The sequence below is a fragment of the Suricata suricatta genome, chromosome 16 (assembly GCF_006229205.1).
Source record: "Suricata suricatta isolate VVHF042 chromosome 16, meerkat_22Aug2017_6uvM2_HiC, whole genome shotgun sequence".
Taxonomy (NCBI): domain Eukaryota; kingdom Metazoa; phylum Chordata; class Mammalia; order Carnivora; family Herpestidae; genus Suricata; species Suricata suricatta.
In genome coordinates this window covers 52,484,150-52,502,797 of record NC_043715.1, presented here as the reverse complement: position 1 = coordinate 52,502,797, position 18,648 = coordinate 52,484,150, and the positions used below count along the sequence as shown (strand labels likewise).

At 51.6% G+C, this 18,648-nt stretch overlaps 2 protein-coding genes across 2 annotated transcripts in view; one reads left to right on the top strand and one right to left on the bottom strand.

Annotated features, from left to right (window-relative positions):
* Positions 1 to 644, bottom strand: part of LOC115279858 (sialic acid-binding Ig-like lectin 13) — a 4,918-nt gene extending 4,274 nt beyond the window's left edge. Inside the window, exons 1-2 of the mRNA XM_029924362.1 lie at positions 563 to 644; positions 115 to 498 (exon numbers count right to left, since the gene is read on the bottom strand). Of these exons, the coding sequence (XP_029780222.1) occupies positions 115 to 498; positions 563 to 602 (424 nt within the window). The 5' untranslated portion in view covers positions 603 to 644. The remainder of the gene's footprint in view (positions 1 to 114; positions 499 to 562) is intronic.
* Positions 645 to 11,446: 10,802 nt separating this feature from the next.
* Positions 11,447 to 18,409, top strand: CEACAM18 (carcinoembryonic antigen related cell adhesion molecule 18). Its single transcript, XM_029924361.1, has 5 exons — positions 11,447 to 11,498; positions 12,839 to 13,195; positions 14,382 to 14,654; positions 16,630 to 16,911; positions 18,207 to 18,409. Exons 1-5 carry the CDS (start codon positions 11,447 to 11,449, stop codon positions 18,407 to 18,409), a joined length of 1,167 nt encoding a protein of 388 aa, XP_029780221.1.
* Positions 18,410 to 18,648: the final 239 nt, after the last annotated feature.

Genomic DNA, 18,648 nt, shown 5'->3' with positions numbered 1-18,648 from the left:
CCTCAGGCCAGCGTTTCCTCCCCAGCCAGGATGGAGATCAGGGGGCCCCCTCCTGGGGCTGCCCTGGGTGCCCTCGGGACCCGTGCGTGTCCTCTCCTTGACCCCGCTCCTTACCTGTCACACGCACGGAGAGCAGATTCTGTGTGTAACTATATTTCACAATAGGCCCTCTCTCCACCCGAAAGAAGTATTTCCCTGAGTCACTTCTCCGTGCATCTCTGATGTCCAGGGAACAGTTGTAGTCCCGGGGGTTCCCAATGAGATGGAATCGGCCCTGGGTCTCCTGCTGCACTTTACGGTCGGGGTTGTTTGTGGCCACTGGAGCACCCCGCCCTGTATCGGTCCCTTCACGGAACCAGTAGCCATGAGCTGGGTCACCGTCATTGCATTGGACCTGGGGGTAAGAGCAGTGGCAGGGCACGAACACACACAGGCCCTCCTGCACCGTCATAGACCTCTGCACTCGCAGCTGGAATCTGGCATCCTGAGCCGGGGACCCTGCGGGGAATCGAGGGTCAGGAGCAGCCCCTGCCGGCCAGCCCTCTCCCCCCGGCCCACTCACCGGCCCGCAGCAGGGACAGCAGCAGCAGCAGGAGCAGCATCTAGAGCCGGAGGGTGTCTGGGCTCCTGCGGGTGAAGGAGAAGGGAAGGCAGAGGGAGGGGGGCTGAGAAGGGCCCAGGGAAGCTGGGGAGGAGCATGAGGCTGCAGGATTTCACAAAGAGGAACAACAGCCCGGAGCTCAGCCCCTGTCTACACAGAGCCTGCGAACCCCTTGGGCCAGAGACCCACCCAGGGAGGAGTGACCAGGAGCAGAACCCCGTCACTCCCCTCTGTCACCAGAGCCTGTTCACAGGGATGTGGGTCCCGCCCCTGGGGGGCCTCGACTTTGCCTACCCACCAGCAGCGGGATCAGATTTCCTCAGCAGGAGCGCTGGAGAGCGGGGGTCCCGAGTCTCAGCTCAGGCTGTGATCCCACTTGCTTTGGGGACGCAGCTGCGTCCTGGCCTGGCCTGAGTTATAGCCGCTGAGGTGTCTACACCTCTTACTCTTTTTTTTTTTCTTCAAAATAAGAAAGGCTTTACTTTTAAGATGAAACAAATAGCACAAACATAGACCCGTCACTCTTAAGCAGGGGTGTTGCCCCCCTGCCCCCAGGAGTGTCTGGACACATTGGACTGTCAGAGCTTGGGACAAGGCCGTGTCTGGCATCTAGCAGGTTGAGATGAGAGATACGTCTCAATACATTCTCTGAGGCTCAGGATGGCTCTCACTGCAAAGAATGCTTGGGCTCCAAGGTTCAACAGTGCTGAGGTTCAGAAAGCCTGGTCTAGGGGCACCTGGGTGGCTCTGTCGGTTAAGTGCCCAACTTCAGCTCAGGTCATGATCTCACAGTCCATGGGTTCGAGCCCCACGTCGGGCTCTGTGCTGACAGCTCAGAGCCTGGAGCCTGCTTCGGAGTCTGTGTGTGTCTCTCTCTCTGCCCCTCCCCCCACTCACACTCTGTCTCTCTCTGTCTCTCAAAAAATGTTTTAAATATATATAAAGTGAGGCTGGTCTAGTCTCGAGAGGCATCCGTTTTCCCAGCATGGGGTCCTGGAGGTTCTGCATGAGTGTCCAGCCTGTGAAAGACGAGCAGGGGTCTTGGGTAACGTGTAGAAGACAGATGCTCATTCACTCACTCAGCGGGGGCAGGGTGAACATCTGCTCCGTGTTAGGAATGGAGGCAACAAGGAGACACAGCAGACCCAGCTCCTGCCCTCGAGATGCTCCCCCTCGGAGGCAGGGACACAGGTCCATGGGGGGCCTGGCTCCTGCCCCGTTGCTCCTGCCCTGCCATGGGGTCATCCTGGCAACCCCACTGAAGGCCACACCGCACCCACCGAAGGGCTCAGCTTCAGGCAGTGCAGACGCCTAAGTGGCTTCCAGACGCTGGTGGCTCCTTGCCGTTGGACATGTGTGAGCCCAAGGCCGCGCTGGGGCTGGGCTGGGAGGTGAACAGCCGGACTCCGACCTCAGGGAGGCCGGTTCCTGCCTGGCTGGGCTCTCGAGGGGCGGGCGAGGTGCGGGGAGCGGTCAGGTCCTCACAGCAGAGGCTGCCGACGGTGGGATCTTCAGCTGCCGTTACCCCCACCCTCCTTCTCATGTCTTCCCCTGAGTCTGTCACCCCAAGACCTCTGTGCCCCAGCCGCACGCAGGACAGGCCCCGGCCCGGTCCCCTTGGAGCCCCACACACGTCTGTCCTGGCAACAACAAGACAGAAGACAGATTTGTTCTGTGTCCCTGCAGGTGCCTGAAGCTGAACCTGAGAATAAAGTTGAGCCATTGGGTCCTGTCCCAGGTGAGCTGGAGGCCACTGTCTGCTTGGAGCTGTCACTGTCCCTTCCACCATCCTTCCTCATACCTGCCGGGAGCAACGCCCCACAGATCAGCTTCCTGAAAATCAGTCTACACAGACAGGCAGGCAGACCTGGGCGCCCGGCGCGTGAACTGTCCCGTCTCCACCTCCCACCCAGGACAGCTCCAGGTCCCTGGACACTGAGGCACGGGAGCAGCTCAGCGTGTGGGCCTCCCAGACCTGTTGACTATCTCCTCTTCACGGCATCGGGGAGGGAGGGCTTCCTACCCGAGGCGAGGAGGAAGCTGACTGTGTGACCCCCACTTTGGACCAAAGACATCAGTAGCAGTTTATCAGTCACAGTATTCACTGCCTGGGGGACGAGGATGCACACAGTGGGGCTGCACCCAGGGACACGGGGACCCCCAGGGCATGTGAGCAGCTGGGCCTTTCCCTGACCAGAGGAAGTGGTGACTCATGGCTCCTGCTGGAGGATTCGATGGGCTTATTTGAATAACTCTACGGGCTGGAAGGAACTCGTCTTAGTCCGCCCAGCCTTCCGTAATAGGGGCGCCAGGGCGGCTCGATCGGTTAAGTGTCCGATTTGGGCTCAGGTCCCATCTCACGGCTGAGGTCGGTAAGTGCCAGCCCGGTGTCAGGCTCCACGCTGTCTCCGCCCCTCCTCCACTCTCTCTCTCAAAATTAATAAACATTTTAAAATAAAATAAAATAAAATACAATAGACTGGGGGTGCTTGAACAACAGGCATTTATTCCTCACAGCTCTGGAGGCTGGGAAGCCTGAGATTAGAGTCAGCAGATTTGGTTCCTGGTGAGAACATGCCTTCTGGCCTATATGAGGTCACCTTCTCCTTTTTCTTAAAATTAATTAATTTATTTATTATTTTTATTTTTGAGAGACAGAGAGAGACAGTGCGAGCAGGGAAGGGGCAGAGAGAGAGGGAGACACAGAATCTGAAGACAGGCTCCAGGCTCTGAGCTAGCTGTCAGCACAGAGCCTGACGTGGGGCTTGAACCCATGAACTGTGAGATCATGACCTGAGCCGAAGCCGGATGCTTAATCAACTTAGCCACCCAGATGCCCCACCACCTTATTACTATGTCCTCACAGTGACCTTTCCTCTCTGCAAGGGGGCAATGACAGGGAAGGAAGGGGGAGGGAGGGAGGAAAAGGGATCACTCTCTCTTCCTGTTTCTATACGGTCACCCACCTTAGGACCCCACTCCATGATCTCATTTCATCTTAATTATCTCTGAAAATACAATCATACTGGGGGCTGGGGCTCCATTATATGAACGGGGGGGCACAATTCAGGCTACATCCCTTCTCCCACGGTCCTTCCTTGTCCTCTCTGTAGGCAGTTTCATGCCTGCCATATGCAAAGACAGCGAGCCATGCAAATAATTACATTCTGCATTTCCTCTTTTCACCCGAAGGAAAGTCTTCTGTCTCATCTTCCACAGTTATATCCCCAGGGCCTCCGAGGAGGCGGTCCGGGTGGGTCGCGGCCAGCGGAGCCTCCGGACCAGGCTTGTCCCTGCTCTGGCACCAGGAGCCGCTCCGAGGGTAGGAGATGGTGCAGGGCGTGGGGGCGCGCAGCTCCCCCGTACCGTCACAAACTGGCTGGTTCACTTCCAGCCTGAAATCCCTATCTCAGTCTGGGACCCCGGGCGGGGCGGGGGCGGTGAGACCCTCTGCCTCAGCCCCGCCCCCCCCACCCGCCATAACTCCTCCCCCCTGGACGGCAGGGGCAGCTGCGGCTCTGGAGAGAGACGGGCCAAGCGCTGAGCTGGGATTCTCTCTCTCTCCAGGAATCCTGAGCTGTGGGACCAAGAGGAAGTTCTGACAAGAAGGTGAAGTGACGGTGATGTGTGTGCGCAGAAAAGGAACCTGGGACCTGTTCTCCACCAGAGCCAGGCTGTCTCGGGAGTTCGAGCTTTCTCCCTGTTGTTCAGGGGGTCCTTTCTGAACCTCAGAGAGGGCTTCAGACATGCCCTAAGACACCCGGGAAAGCAAGACCGGCTTTCTGTCTCCAGGTTGCCTGCCCGTGTCCTGACCTTTGGAACCTGCTCTCCACTTTAGGGACCAAGGTGCTCTACCGGGCAGGCATCAGTGAGTCCTAGGATTTTTGCTGAGGATTAGCTCTGGCACATAATAATGTGCCATTTGAACTTACGCACGCACCTGTAAAATCACGACCATGATCCTGGTTACAAACATGCCTACCACCTCTTAAAAAGTACCCTGTGCCTCTATGCTTTTTGGTTTGGTTTGGTTCGGATTAGCCTGTTTGTCGTTGTTATTGTAAAATACATATGTATAAAACTTAACATGAGCACCTGCCTCTTGATTTCAGCTCAGGTCATGATCTCATGGTTTGTGAGTTCGAGTCCCTCACTGGGCTCTGTGCTGACAGCATGGATCTTGCCTAGGATTTTTCTCTCTCTCCCTCTCTCTCTGCTCCTCCCCTGTTCACTCTCTCTCTTTCAAAAATAAATAAAACTTTAAAAAGTATTTTTTAAAAAGAATAACTATGACTAAAACAGTTTGTTAATGGATACTTAATATGAAAAGATGTAAATTGTGACATCAAAAATATAAAGTGTTGGAGTACCTGGGTGGCTCAGTCAGTTAAGCATCTGACTTCAGCTCAGGTCATGATCTCACAGTTTGTGGGTTTGAGCCCCGCGTTGGGCTCTGTGCTGACAGCTCAGAGCCTGGAACCTGCTTCGGATTCTGTGTCTCCCTCTCTCTCTGACCCTCCTCCGCTCATACTTGGCACTCTCTCTCTGTCAAAAATAAATAAAACATCAAAAAAATGTTAATATAAAGTGTTGGAGGGGTTGAAGTGTAAAGTTTTGTGTGTGATTAAGTTAAGTTGCTGTCAGGTTACGACAGACTGTTACAACACTCAGCTATTTCATGATCTCCTTTTCAGGAGAGCAGATGGAGCTCCAGCCAGAGCCAGGATTTGAATCTCATCTTTCTCTCCGGAGCAGAAATTTAGAAAATATCTTGTGAGGGACTCAATGTGGTTATTTAATGTGGAGTAATTATTGACTTGGCCACCCCGTCTGGGGCTCCTGTCTTTCTATGTCTCTGCCTCTGAGTCCTCCTTCGAATTCAGGACATAATTGGACCTGGCTGTAGATGAAGCAGGTTCCAGGGTTCATATGATGGACGCCCCGTCACTCACCCTCCTTGTTTTGGTTTGTTGTTGTCATTGTTGCTGTTGTTTGGTGCTGCTGATTTTACTCGGCCTGGCTTTCGTTCTCAAAATCAGAAAGGTAGTCGTTGTAACATCCACGCTGCAGAGTTCCCGGCAGAAACTAGGGCCTCTGCACTTCCCACGGCGCCCCCTGGCGGCGGCGCATCTCTCTCAACGTTCCCTGCAGCGTTAGGGCGCCCTCTGCTGCTCACCCAGAGAGTTACCCGTATCGCTGCACCAGCCATCCCTCCCTCCATCCCTCCATCCCTCTTTCAAGCCTTCCGTTTTCACACCTGCTGCTCCCTGGCACCTGGCTCCCATCCTGCCACAGAGGCCAATCTCTGTGACAGTCTCGCTACACAGGAATAATAAAAGAGAAATAAGTGTTACTAGGATTAATGTTATGATCCGTGTTATTGATATTTTCCAATTCCTCTTCCTTCTCTGGGAGCTAATGGGGGCTTCTGTCTCCTAAGCTCTCTAACCCTAAACCCATTAGGGTGTAGACCAAAAACAGGATTGCCGTGATTCACAACTTTTGGCTCCCCGTGGCTGTCTGATGCACTCGGGGTAATGAGTTTGCCCAGACAGGGCCACAGGGACAGGGCTGGGAGTGTCAGGGGTCCCCCTGCTTTGCAGTTCCACAAAGATCCACATTAGCATTCCCGGTGGCCTCCAGGCCTCGTGAGCAGGGAGGAGTGGATATTTCCCAGTGTCCACTCTGGCTGCACCGGGCAGAACCTTGCCCTGGGAGGGGCTGTGATGTTTTGCTCTCTTGATAAGAAGGTACAAAGATGGAACCCAGAAAAAGCTTAAAGGCTCCTTGGGACTGCTTCCAGGCTGCCACCTGCCCCCAGGTGAGCACTGGGGCTGACTTCGCAGAGCCACACCCAGCTCTGGCATGCCTTTCTGGAGGGAGTCAATGCCCCAACATCTGTCAGACTTCACAGTTTAGGGATGGTCAGGGGCTGACGATGTAGAAGCCCACCATTCCTGAATAAAGAGACAGGGTTTCAGATGAGATACTTCAAGTTACAGAGGATCCAGGATGGAATGAGAGTGAACCTCTGAAGCCTGAGGTATGTTCCAAGCCTGCCTCTTGAAGATTGGGGCCCCCTGAGGGTCTCACTACATTAAATGCTTAGATTCACACTCTGGGCTCTGAATGAAATCAGTTCTACCATACTGGTCCCAGTTGATTGGACCAAGCAACATTGGCTACATACAGTCCGGATACAAGGGAGGGGCATCTTCCTGCAATGATATGGCACAAAGCTCTGTTGGATAAGGATGCTTCGTGTTGAATGATATCAAATAGATCCCATCAGATGGTCTCTGTGGGAAGAGGTTGCTGGTCTCCTACTATCAACCATGGTTCTTTTTCCTTCATAAGGACAAAAGGGCTTCATGAGGGCACAAGCCCTTAATTAATGGCTAATTTAAATACCTCTGAAGATTTTTGTTGTTAGGTCATACAATTGAAGTGTTTTTTAAAAATCTAGGGCCTCTGCATGGCTCAGTCAGTTACACATTCAACTTCAGCTCAGGTCATGATCTCGTGGTTCGTGAGTTCGAGCCCCATGTCAGGCTCTGAGCTGTCAGCGCTGTCAGCCTGCTTTGGATTTTGTGTCTCCCTCTCTCTCTCTCTGCCTCTGTCTCTCTCTTTCAAAAGTAAATAAAATTTTTTAATCTATAAATGCAGTTTAAAGTTTTTCCCCCGTAACTTGAGTATAACATAAAAAGCATGCCCATAGGGATTAACATTTCCTAAAACTGTGTGGAAGGCATTGGTCACAGTGATTTTCATATATTACCTCATTTAAAGCTCACAACAGCCCTATGGAGAAGGAACATTTTACAGATGGAGATACTGAGGCTTAGTTGAAGAAAGTGGCAGGTAAGTGCTAGATCTGGATTTGAGCCCAGGCAGTGTGGTCTGGGATTCTACTCTCTTTTTTATTTTATTTTATTAAAAAATTTTTTTAATGTTTTATTTATTTTTGAGAGAGAGAGAGAGAGAGAGAACGCGAGGAGGGGAGGGTCAGAGAGAGAGAGAGATGGAGACACAGAATCCAAAGACAGGCTCCAGGCTCTAAGCCATCAGCACAGAGCCCGATGCAGGACTCAAACCCACAACCGTGAGATCATGACCTGAGCCAAAGCCGGACGCTCAACCAACTGAGCCACCCAGGCGCGCCCCCCCTTTTTAAAAAATTTTTTATTATTTATTTTGAAAGAGACAGAGAGAGCATGAGTGAGAGAGGGGCAGAGTAAGAGAACGAGCAAGAATCCCAAGCTGCTCGGTAAGGTCAGCACAGAGCCCAATGCAGGGCTCGAACCCAAGAAACGACGAGATCATGATCTAGTCCAAAATCAAGAGTCAGACTAACTGACGGAGCGCCCAGACGCCTCTGGGGTTCTCTCTTAACCACAGTGTCTCTGTCCTAGAGGTCATCCATACGACCACCTTCACGTGTGACACCATTGCAAGTTTCAGGGTCACCAAGACAACCCTCAGTTTCTATCACTCACTGGACAGACCCACAAGACACACTGAAAGCTATTATCTTTGTGGTTAGGGCTCCTTGCAGCATGAGGATACAGATCAATGTCACTGAGGGGAGAAGGGTATGGGCTGGGGTCCAGGAGAATCCCAGGGTGGGGCTTCCGCCTGTCTCTCCAGTGGAGTCACTGACAGCATTAGCTCCTCCCAGCATGACGTGTGCTGACCAGGGAAACTTGCCAGAGCCTTGACTTCAGAGTTTTTATTAGGGCTCTGTCACAGAGGTATGATTCACTGCTCACATGGCTGACCTCAGTCTCCAGCCCCTCCAAGGACAGAGTTGATACCGTGTGACCCAAAGCCTTCATCATAATCTCCACTGCAGACTATCTAGTGTGTCTCAAGGCCCCAGGTGCATAAAGACACTCTTATCGGGCAGGATATTGTGAGGACTTAGAGATTCCTTCTAGGAGTCGAGGACAAAACCAGATCTGTCTTTGGCTAAGGTTAAATTCTTTATTACAAAAGTCTGTTTCTGGGACTCATCTATCTCCACAAATGGGACTGGCCAAAAGTTGTTCTGCTGCTTCTTGTATAAAAAAATAAAATGTCTGGGGGCGCCTGGGTGGCTCAGTCGGTTGAGCGTCTGACTTCGGCTCAGGCCATGATCTCACGGTTTGTGAGTTCGAGCCCCACATTGGGCTGTGTGCTGACAGCTCAGAGCCTGGAGCCTGCTTCGGATTCAGTGCCCCCCTCTCTTCCTGCCCTTTGCCCACTTGTGTACCCTCTCTCAAAAATAAATAAACAAACATAAACATAAAGTATTACTTCCCTGAGGGGTATCTATAGTTAAAAAAAGGAAAAAGAGAGAGAGAGAGAAAATGTTGAAAGAAACGAAATCCTCCCAAATGGGGTATGGGTTGAACACATCAATTCATGGCCAATTCAGCGGAATAGTATGTGGTCATGAACAATGAACAAAGAAGAGACAGGAGGAAGGGCTTCATGAGCTCAGGGCAGAAAAACAACTTCATGTGTTTCCTGGGGCATCACTTAGAATCAAATACCAAGAGGGAACAATTGAAGAATTTCAATGGTAAGTAATATATTCTTTTCCTGTTAAAACAAACACAGATGTGTTTTGCGGTAGGCTGCAAATATTCATATGGGTTTCCAGAAAACAGTGGCAGACTTCGGAGATATTGAATGGACCACTAGATACCCTAAGGTGTATATTCATCTGTCTCTGACTAAACTTGGGTTTAACATTGAAAAAACCCAAGTAAAGAAGGATATTTAATAGTATGACACCACCGAGATAAAAACATGCATGTATGCATGGGTATGTATAACATATCAGAAGTGAAAAGTTTCAGACAAAAACACTAGATATATCTCCAGGTGGTCAAACTATTTCAGGTGATTTTTTAATAGTGTGAATCAAATTATGATACCCTAAAGTGTATATTCATAGTTGTGTATTTTATTTATAAATTATTTTTATTTACTTTTATTTTTATTTATATTTATTTATAAATGTAAACATGTATGCTTACATAAATATTCATATGTGTATCTCAATAAATAATTATCTGCTTATTTATCATAAATATTAATATATTTATAAATGTATATTTAGAGGGGCGCCTGGGTGGCTCAGTTGGTTAACCGTGGGACTTTGGCTCAGGTCATGATCTCATGGTTCACGAGTTTTGAGTCCCCTGTCGGGCTCCATGCTGACAGCCCGGAGCCTGGAACCTGCTTCAGATTCTGTGTCTCCCTCTCTCTCTCTCTCTCTCTGCCCCTCCCTTGCTCACACTCTGTCTATCTGTCTCTCTCAAAAATAAACACACATTTAAAAAAATTTTTTTTAACAAATGCATATTTAGTTAAGTATTCGTAATAGTTTAAAACCATTTAAGTTAATTACTAAAATAATATTAGTTCTAGTTTTCCTTCTTAAGAATTTTCAAAAATTTCTACAGCCAATGCCTTGCTTTTGCAGTTAATAAAGTAAGTAGTGTTTGTCGTCATGAAATGAAAGACAAACATACTCCCAAGTCCAGCTTGGGAGACTTGTCGATTGGCCCTTTCCAGGGTGCGCCCTCTCCCCTGCCTTCTCGGTCCTTCACCCAGCCCACCGAGGTCTCTGGGTCTCTGTGTCTCTCTTTCTCTCTGAGGGGTCCTGGGGCACAGACACGCCACCCACGCTCAGGGCCACGCCCCCCCTGAGCTCACTGTGCTCCGCCCCCGCAGGACGTCTCCAGTACGGAGCCCCGAGGTCCAAGCCCAAGGGTGCTCTCCATGTTGGCTCCGGCGTGAGTTGGCAGGCCCGCGTTCACTCCAAATGGCCAGATGGGGGAAGATGTGCTGACCCAGGGAGAGACTTACAAGAAGTCCTTAGTGTTCAGGGAGGCGGAAGCAGCGCCTTGTAAAATGACACAAGGCAATTCAAAATTTGAGATCTGCAGGTAGTACGAAAAACAAAAATGAACATTCACACGTTAAAAAAAATCTGATGTCGGGGCGCCTGGGTGGCTCAATGGGCTCAGCATCTGGCTTCCGCTCAGATCATGATCTTACAGTTTGTGGGTTCGAGCCCCACATTGGGCTCTGTCCTGACGGCTCAGAGCCCAGAGCCTGCTTTGGATTCTGTGTCTGCCTCTCTCTCTCTCTCTCGATCTCTCTCTCTCTCTCTCTCTCTCTCTCTCTCTCTCTCTCTCTCTCTGCCCCTCCCCCACTCACACTCTGTGTGTCTCTGTCTCTCAAAAATGAATAAACACTAAAAAAAATTATCCAAAAAGTCTGTCTTATATTTATTGTGCTTTTTGGTGTTTTCCAGTTTTCTTAGAGGTAGCATAAAGTGTTTTTTGTCTGGTTTTCTTTTTATTTTTATTTTTTGTAACCAGGATAGAATAGTATAAATAAGTTTTTAAACTATAAGGAGGATATGGGGCTCCTGGGTGGCTCCGTTGGTTGGATATCTGACTTCGGTTCAGGTCATGACCTCATGGTTCGTGGGTTCAAGCCCCACGTTGGACTCTGTGCTGACAGCTCAGAGCCTGGAGCTTGCTTCGGATCCCATGTCTCACTCTCTCTCTGCCCTTCCCCTGCTTGCGCTCTGACTCTTTCTCTCAAAAATAAACATTAAAAATATTTTTAAAACCTAAGATGGATAAATAATAAGCTAAAGCCACCATAAAGCCATAAAGATAACAACCGACTCCCCAGCCCCGCCTCTGGGGTTCAGAGTCCGTCCTGGGATGGAGGTGGGGGCGGGGCCAGCAGCCCAGGGCTGGAGACGCACTTCTGTGAAGGGGCAGAGGAGGCTGCGCAGTCCCTGGAGAGACACCTAGCCCAGAAGGACCTGAGCACCTCATGGACCTTTCCAGACCCCGATGCAGACGTTGGAGGGAGCTGGTTCTCCTGGGTAAGAGAGCTGAACCCACAGGGCTCACAGGGGAGGGGTAGAGGAGAGGCACGTAGGACTGGCACCAGGACTTTCATGAGCTCACATACTTGGGCATACCGCACCCATAGACACATTCTCTCTCACACACAGTCTTCACCCAGTGTACCTCACTTATCCTGATCCCTTCCCCTACCTCTCCAGCTGGACCCCTTCCCAGACCCCCCAGGACCCTCTGAGCCCCCCAGACAGGGACAACTATCATGTCTCACCGGCCACCTGGGTACTGTCCTCAAACACTCCTAGTGCCCTCCCCTGGAGCCTGGGGCCACAGGTCTCAGGTGTCTCTGCCCCCTCCAGGGGGCCAAGGTTTAGGGTACACAGACAGTGCATCTCTAAGTCCTGGGTGATAACAGACCCCCACCCACATGGATGCCCTCCACTGAATTTAGATGCAAAGTCAAAGACATGTGTAGACAGTCTTGGGGGGCTTTATCTACCCAGATACCACTGGGGCTCTCCCACTGGGATCTGCCCCGTGATCAGGGATGCTGGGATGCTGTGGTGGCTGAGACAGTTCTCTGGAGCCCAGAGTCCAGTGTGAGATGCAGATCTGTCTCAGATTCTGATGACCTGGAATGATGGGGACAGGGATGAGGGGGCCCAGGAGCCTGCGGAAGCCCCAAGGGAGTGCCTGCTCCAGACTGACAGGCGGGGGCATCACAGCTAAGAACAGAAGGATGAGTAGAAGTGAGTAGACAGACAAGGGAGGTGGACATGAGGAGGAGGGAACAGGGATCAGTGTTCCAGCAATGGGGAACAGCATGTGTGAAAGTCTGAAGTCAGGAAAGAATGTGGTGTTTCAAGAGGGCTCTCTATGTCTGGGGCACACAGTGTGGCTTCTGTGTCTTCTCATGAATGACTGACTGAATAAGGGAGTTCATGGAGGAAATGGGGGTGGGGTGTGATCCAGAAAGAAACTAGATGAATCATACAGACCAGCTCTCCCTGAGTGTCTCATAAACCATGCTGAGTTTGAGCTTTATCTGTAGAGTGCCAGGGAGCCATGGAAGGTACCTGAGCATGGAGAGAGCAGGGTCACATCTGGGGCTTTATAAAGATCCACATAACTGTCATATGAGGATGGGTTGGAGACTGAGTGTCCAAGGAGAAAGTCAGGTTGGAAGAGGATGAGGGAGAAATGACCAGGGCAGGGGCTGAGGGGATGGGAAGGAGGAGAAAGGCTGGGGAGTCAGAAAACCTTGGTGTGCTCCCCAGTGTCCCTGGCGATCGTTGCCTGGACAGTGTAAGTGAATCTCTCTCCTTGCTCTCTCTCTCATGTATGCGTGTTCTGTCTTCAGCCAGTCTACTGGCCTGTGGGATCCGCCACGCTTCCGGCCGAATCTCCATCGACCCAGATTCACTCATAGGAATCAGGGGACTTCGGAGCGTCCTGGTCCTCCAGAATGTCACCCAGGATGCTCAAGAATACAGCTGGCACCGTGGTGCAAATGACACTGCGGAAAATATGATTGTCAGCTATAAACCTCCCTCCCACACCTGGCAGCACGGTCCCATGTTCAGCGGCCGGGAGAACGTGACCAAGGCAGGTGACCTGGTGATCAACACTTCTACACTAAATGACACAGGGAACTATACCGTGAGGGTGGACTTCGGCAATGGGACCGAGACAGCCACCGGCTACCTCAATGTTCAAGGTGGGTTGGCAGGGTGCCCCCTTTCCTTCTGACCTTGGGGCTTTGAGAGCGAGGGTCCCTGGAGATCATAGTGCTCAAGTCCCCCCCCCCCACCCCGGTGACACAGAAGCCTTGGTGGACGGTCGTCTAGCTTCTCCTGCAGAGGTGGGTCACTCGTTCCATTCAAGGGTTCCTGTTTCATGGCCAGGGTATCAGTTACCTACTGCTGCATAACAAACAGCAGCTTCAAATGACCTCCATTTATTATCATGCTTTCCTGTGGGTCAGAAGTCCAGGCGGGCACTGTGCTCTGAGACAAGGTGTTGAGCCGGGGCTGTGTTCTCATGTATGGGTCCGTCCACCGGCATTTCACATCACAGCTCTTTACTTCTTCAGGTTCAGCTGAATTCTCTCCCTGTGGTCTGCTAAGCAGGGGGCTGAAATTAGAAAAGGTAACATTCAGAATGACAGCTTATCACTTTTGCTTTATTACATAGGTTAGAAGAAAGTCACAGGTTTCACCACAGCTGGGGTGGGGGGCGGATTATCCAGGCTGGAGATCATGGGGCCATCTTGGAATTCTGTCTACTGTAGTCAGCTCGTGGGGGCCCCTCAGGGCTGGGCCGGAGAGTGTGGCTTTGAAGACAGGAAGTCATGTTTACCTCTGACTGTGTGGATGTCGCATGGCCCTGAGCCTTTGTCTTCCCTCTGGGGTGTCCTCAGTTTCCTCATCTGTAGAAGGAGGATAGTGTCTACCCATTGTCTGTTGTAACATTGAACGGAATATTTGTAAAGTGAATGGGACTCAGATAATTGGGGTAATTATTATGGAGAGTCCAAATGTCACCTGTCATTCTGAATTCCATCCATGGTTCCTCAGATGGGGGTGTTCTGGTTTTAGGGTCGGAGTTCAGAAACAACCATTAGGTCACATGCCCATGCCAAGAACTCACCATTATTGCAATGGATGCCTCAGGGATGGCTCAGCACATAGGGCAGTGGGCTCAGGCTAGTGCCCACGCATCAACCACTCACGGCTACACCCTACTTCTCTGTCCCTCTCAATTCCAGGGCTGCTTTCCTGCCAAGACCCCAGTCCCCATCTTACAACTTTTGGCTTCTCACCAAACCTAAAAGCCCCTTTGGAGAGAAGTAGAGCTTGGGGAGGCAGACCCCACCCCTAATGTCTCCTTCCTGCTTCCCCCAGAGTTGGAAAAGAGGCCGGACATCTGGGCTAACACCAGCACTGCGGTAGAGTACATGGGTTCCGTGGCCGCGCATTGCTCCACCAATGCCACCGTTATCAAGTGGTATGTGGATTATGCACAGGTGTCCAGCAATGACCGGATGACAATCTCCCCGGACCTCAAGACCCTTGTCATCTACAAGGTCGGCCGCTACGACAGAACACTTCAGTGTGAAACAGCAAGTATTCCAGATTTTCCTCAGAGAAGTGATCCTCTCTCTCTCACCGTGGCCTGTGAGTGGACTGGGGTCACAGTAGTGATGCCAGGGGTAGGCTCCAGGGACGAGGCAATGAAACAGACAGAACTGGAGAGCAGGCGCACATCAGCCAGCCTGCAGCCAGCTAGATCGCGGTTTGAGTCTCAGCTCCCCGGACTTATAAGCACCCTCACTACACAGAAGGACCTGCAGTTTAAGATGGGGCCCCAATCTGACTCCCCAGATTAGAAATAATGTGAATTTGTTCAGATCCGGCTTTTGCAAAGAGGGCCTTAATTACAACTAATAGTTTCTTTTTAAAAAATGTTTTATTTATTTTTGAGTGGGTGGGGCAAGAGTGCAAGTGGGGGAGGGATAGAGAGAGACAGAGAGGGAGACACAGAATCTGAAGCAGGCTCCCAGCTCTGAGCTGTCAGCACAGAGCCGGCTCAGGGCTCGAACTCACGAACGACGAGGTCATGACCTGAGCTGAAGTCGGACGCTCAATGGAGTGAGCCTCCCAGGGGACCTACAACTAATAGTTTCTTAAAAATGACATCCAAGGGGCGTCTGGGTGGCTCAGTCGGTTGAGTGACTGACTTCAACTCAGGTCATGATCTTGCAGTTGGGGGTTTCAGGCCCCGTGTCAGGCTCAGGCTCTGACAGCTAGCTCAGAGCCTGGAGCCTCCTTCTGATTCTGTGTCTTTTTCTCTCTTTGCCCCTTCCCCATTCACACTCTGTCTCTCCTTGTCTCTCAATAATAAATAAATGTAAAAAAAAATGACATTCAATGGGGTATTTGGGTGACTCAGTTGGTTGAGCATTTGACTTCAGCCCAGGTCATGATCTCGAGGTTCATGAATTTGAACCTAACGTCAGGCTCTGTGCTGACAGCTCAGAGCCTGGAGCTTGCTTCTCATTCTGTGTCTCCCTCTCTCTCTCTGCCCCTTCTCAGCTCATGCTATGTCTCTCTCTGTCTCTCAAAAATAAATAAATGTTTTTAAAAAATTTAATGATATTCAATTTGTTAAATTTTCAAATCCCAGTTTCCCTTGAGCCTTTTACATCCACTGATCTTTTTAGTCTGGTTTTCTAAATTTAGCAAAATTGCCTCCACTTTTCCTTTCACTCCCATTGAACTGTCCATGCGCTCTTAAACAGTTTGACCTCTCATACGTTCGCTTTTCTGCATGACCCTCTTTGGCCGTCTGCCAGGGCAAGTAGGCAGCCCAGCCAGACTCCGCCCAAATCTCAAGCAGGTCTTGTAAACCGAAGACATTGACTTATAAATACAATGAGCCTTGGATCTTACAATGAGCCTGAGACCTTTCACACCAACCAAACTCTTTCACATCTCTCAGCTGCAGAAAAGCAGAGTCTTGAATGGTTTTCACGTCTAACTCCAGAACCACGTGGAGTCCGCCAGATCTCCTAACAAACATGCTGTGGACGATCACGTGGAGAAAGCGATCATGAAACAGACAGCTCCTGACCTCTGTACATGGCTTACTGGCCAGAGGCTTGCAACCAAGAGCCAGGACCAGGACCCATGGCCTGTAGCTGCTCAGGGAGACTCCTCCTGGGCCATAGGGGAAATTAGCTTTGTCCCTTCGTGGATCAGTAGAGGACTATGAAATCCCTAGTCCTCTCCTTGGGACTCTGTTTCCCTCATCTGTAAAATCGATCACAGGGGTTATAGGAATTAAGCCAATGTGTGAACCTATAAAAGAGCCTGGCTCGCCGGGGCCTGATGTATCGCCTTTACTCTATCCCTGGCTCATAGTAGGTGCAGTAGGGGCTGGCTCATAGTAGGTGCAGATAACAGAAACCGTTATAATTATGGTGGTCGTTGGCACAGCTGCTTTGCATGTGTTGGGTCTAGGAGATGTTTGGGGTGCAGAGTGGGGGCACCTCCTGGTTGAGAGGGGGGTGGGCTGCCTGCAGGTTGAGGGAAGGAGACAGGACCCTGAGGGGTCAGAAACACAGCCCTGTTTTTGGCCTTGTCTCTGCAGATGGGCCAGACAAAGTGCAGCTGAGTACCAGTCACATCATCCTCAATGGCGTCCTGGCTGCTAGGATCGGCTCCCAGGTGCGCATGTCGTGCCCCGCCACGTCCCAGCCCAATCCCAAGTACCACTGGATGCACAACGGCACCCGCCTGAGCGTCTCAGAGGCAACGGTCATCCTCCCAAGTCTGTCCTGGGAGCAGATGGGCAGATACAGATGCATCGTGGAAAACCCCGTGACCCAGATTGTCATGTACCAGGAATTCCAGATCCGAGTGCATACAGCAGGTGAGCACAGAAGCGCTTTCTGGGGCTCCCCCCCACAAGCCCCCCATGCTTTTGCCTAGGCAGTGCCTGTCATCAGAAATGCCATCTCTACCTTACAATGTCATGCCCATGATGGTTAGGAAAAATCTTCCATCCTCTGAGGTCCAAGTCCAAAGCCTCCTCCTCTCTGAAGCCCTCAGGGACTTCAGATCAGAGCAAGGGTGAGCGCCAGGGAGATACAGGCAGCCAACGCTTACGGAGCACCCTACTAGGTATGTGACCATCACTGCCTCCCTTCCGAGGAAGTGACTGTTGTTAACACCACCTCCATTGTACAGGTGAGAAAACTGAGTTATGGGAAGTTTGAGTGCTTTGTGCAAGCTTCCAGCTCCAATCAGCAGAAGGGGGCAGGGTTCAAATTCTGGCTGTCTGACCTTACAGCCGGTGCCCTGTTTTGCTGGGCTGCCTCGAAATGAGGCAAGGGATGGGGGCTGTGGTGTGAAACAAGGCTGGGGGGCTGTGGTGTGGGGGAAGCAGAGATCTGTTGCGGATACGGTGTCTGGAACTTGGCTTGGGAATAAATCTGTAAATGGGATGAGCACCTCTCTGAGCCTCAGTTTCCCCATCTGCAGTGTCAAAGATAAGAAAGGTCCTTAAATGACAGGGCTCCTGGCAAAATTCCGGCAGAATTAGGTCAGAGCATGAGGAGCCGGCAGCCTGGCTCGTCCCAGGAAGCAAGCCACAGGCACGACTCAGTGTGGGCTGGAGAGGTTTATTCTGATCTCTCCGCACCGTTTACTAAGCACCTGCTATGCGCTACACGTGACCGACCAACTGTGTGCAATTATGCACCAACTGATTCACACCTTTCTTCTCCTCTGGACTGTGAGCTTCAGGAGGACAGAGGCTGGGAGAACTCTTTGCTCACCATTTGTCCCCAGTGCTTACCGTGGTGCCTGACACGTGGTAGGTGTGCCGTGAATACCTGTGCAGGGAGTTCATGACCCTGTGCCACCAGGAGCCCCGCCCCTGTCACTCTCTACCATCTTGAGCGGCTTATTCTCTCCACCGTGGTTCCTGCTGCCTGCGATGATGTTAGACATCGCTTTGCTTACCTGTCACTGGTCCACTTCCCAGCTGGAATGTCAGCCCCGGGAGGACAGGAAGTTTTGCTGTTGTTGTCCACTGCTGAATCCCTAGCACCTAGAACAGTGCGTCGCGCATGACAGGTGCTGACAAATCTCTGAGGCACAGATGTGTGCGGGGCGAAGGGTGGAGTGACGGTGCCCCTGACCCCCATGTCCCCTCTACTCCAGAGCACAGTACTGTTGTGAGCAGCGGCTTCAGCATCTCAGGAGCCAGAGTGGTGTGGCTCATCGTGATAACAGTCCTCGGCGGCGTCTGCCTCTGCGGAATCCTGATCTACGGCTTGGTCAGCCATTTCTCCACTAGGTGCCTGTTGCCCTGGGTCAGGGGTGGGGCGCGGGCTGGGGACTGGGTCTCTAGGGCACTGCCCTAAGAAGGGGGAGGCAGAGCCAGATGGGAGAAGGGACAAGCCAGGAATTGGTTGGCAGGAATCATCTGGGGGTGACAGGTCGAGGACCTGAAGCCGGGGGCAAAGAGGGAGCGTGTAGAGGCAGTCAGGCCTTGAATAGCAGTGGGGTTTCCCCCCGGTGACGTCAGCCCGGTTCCTCTGTGTTTACCATGTGGACATGGAGGTCCGCCCAGAGGGGCAGCTGTGAGAAGGGGCGGGGCGGT

Bases quoted from the DNA above. Each gene is read 5' to 3' on its own strand.
- CEACAM18 (XM_029924361.1), top strand. From the start codon at position 11,447: ATGGACCTTTCCAGACCCCGATGCAGACGTTGGAGGGAGCTGGTTCTC. The intron at 13,196-14,381 runs GTGGGTTGGCAG...TGCTTCCCCCAG, and splicing joins CGGCTACCTCAATGTTCAAG to AGTTGGAAAAGAGGCCGGAC. The intron at 14,655-16,629 runs GTGAGTGGACTG...TTGTCTCTGCAG, and splicing joins TCTCTCTCTCACCGTGGCCT to ATGGGCCAGACAAAGTGCAG.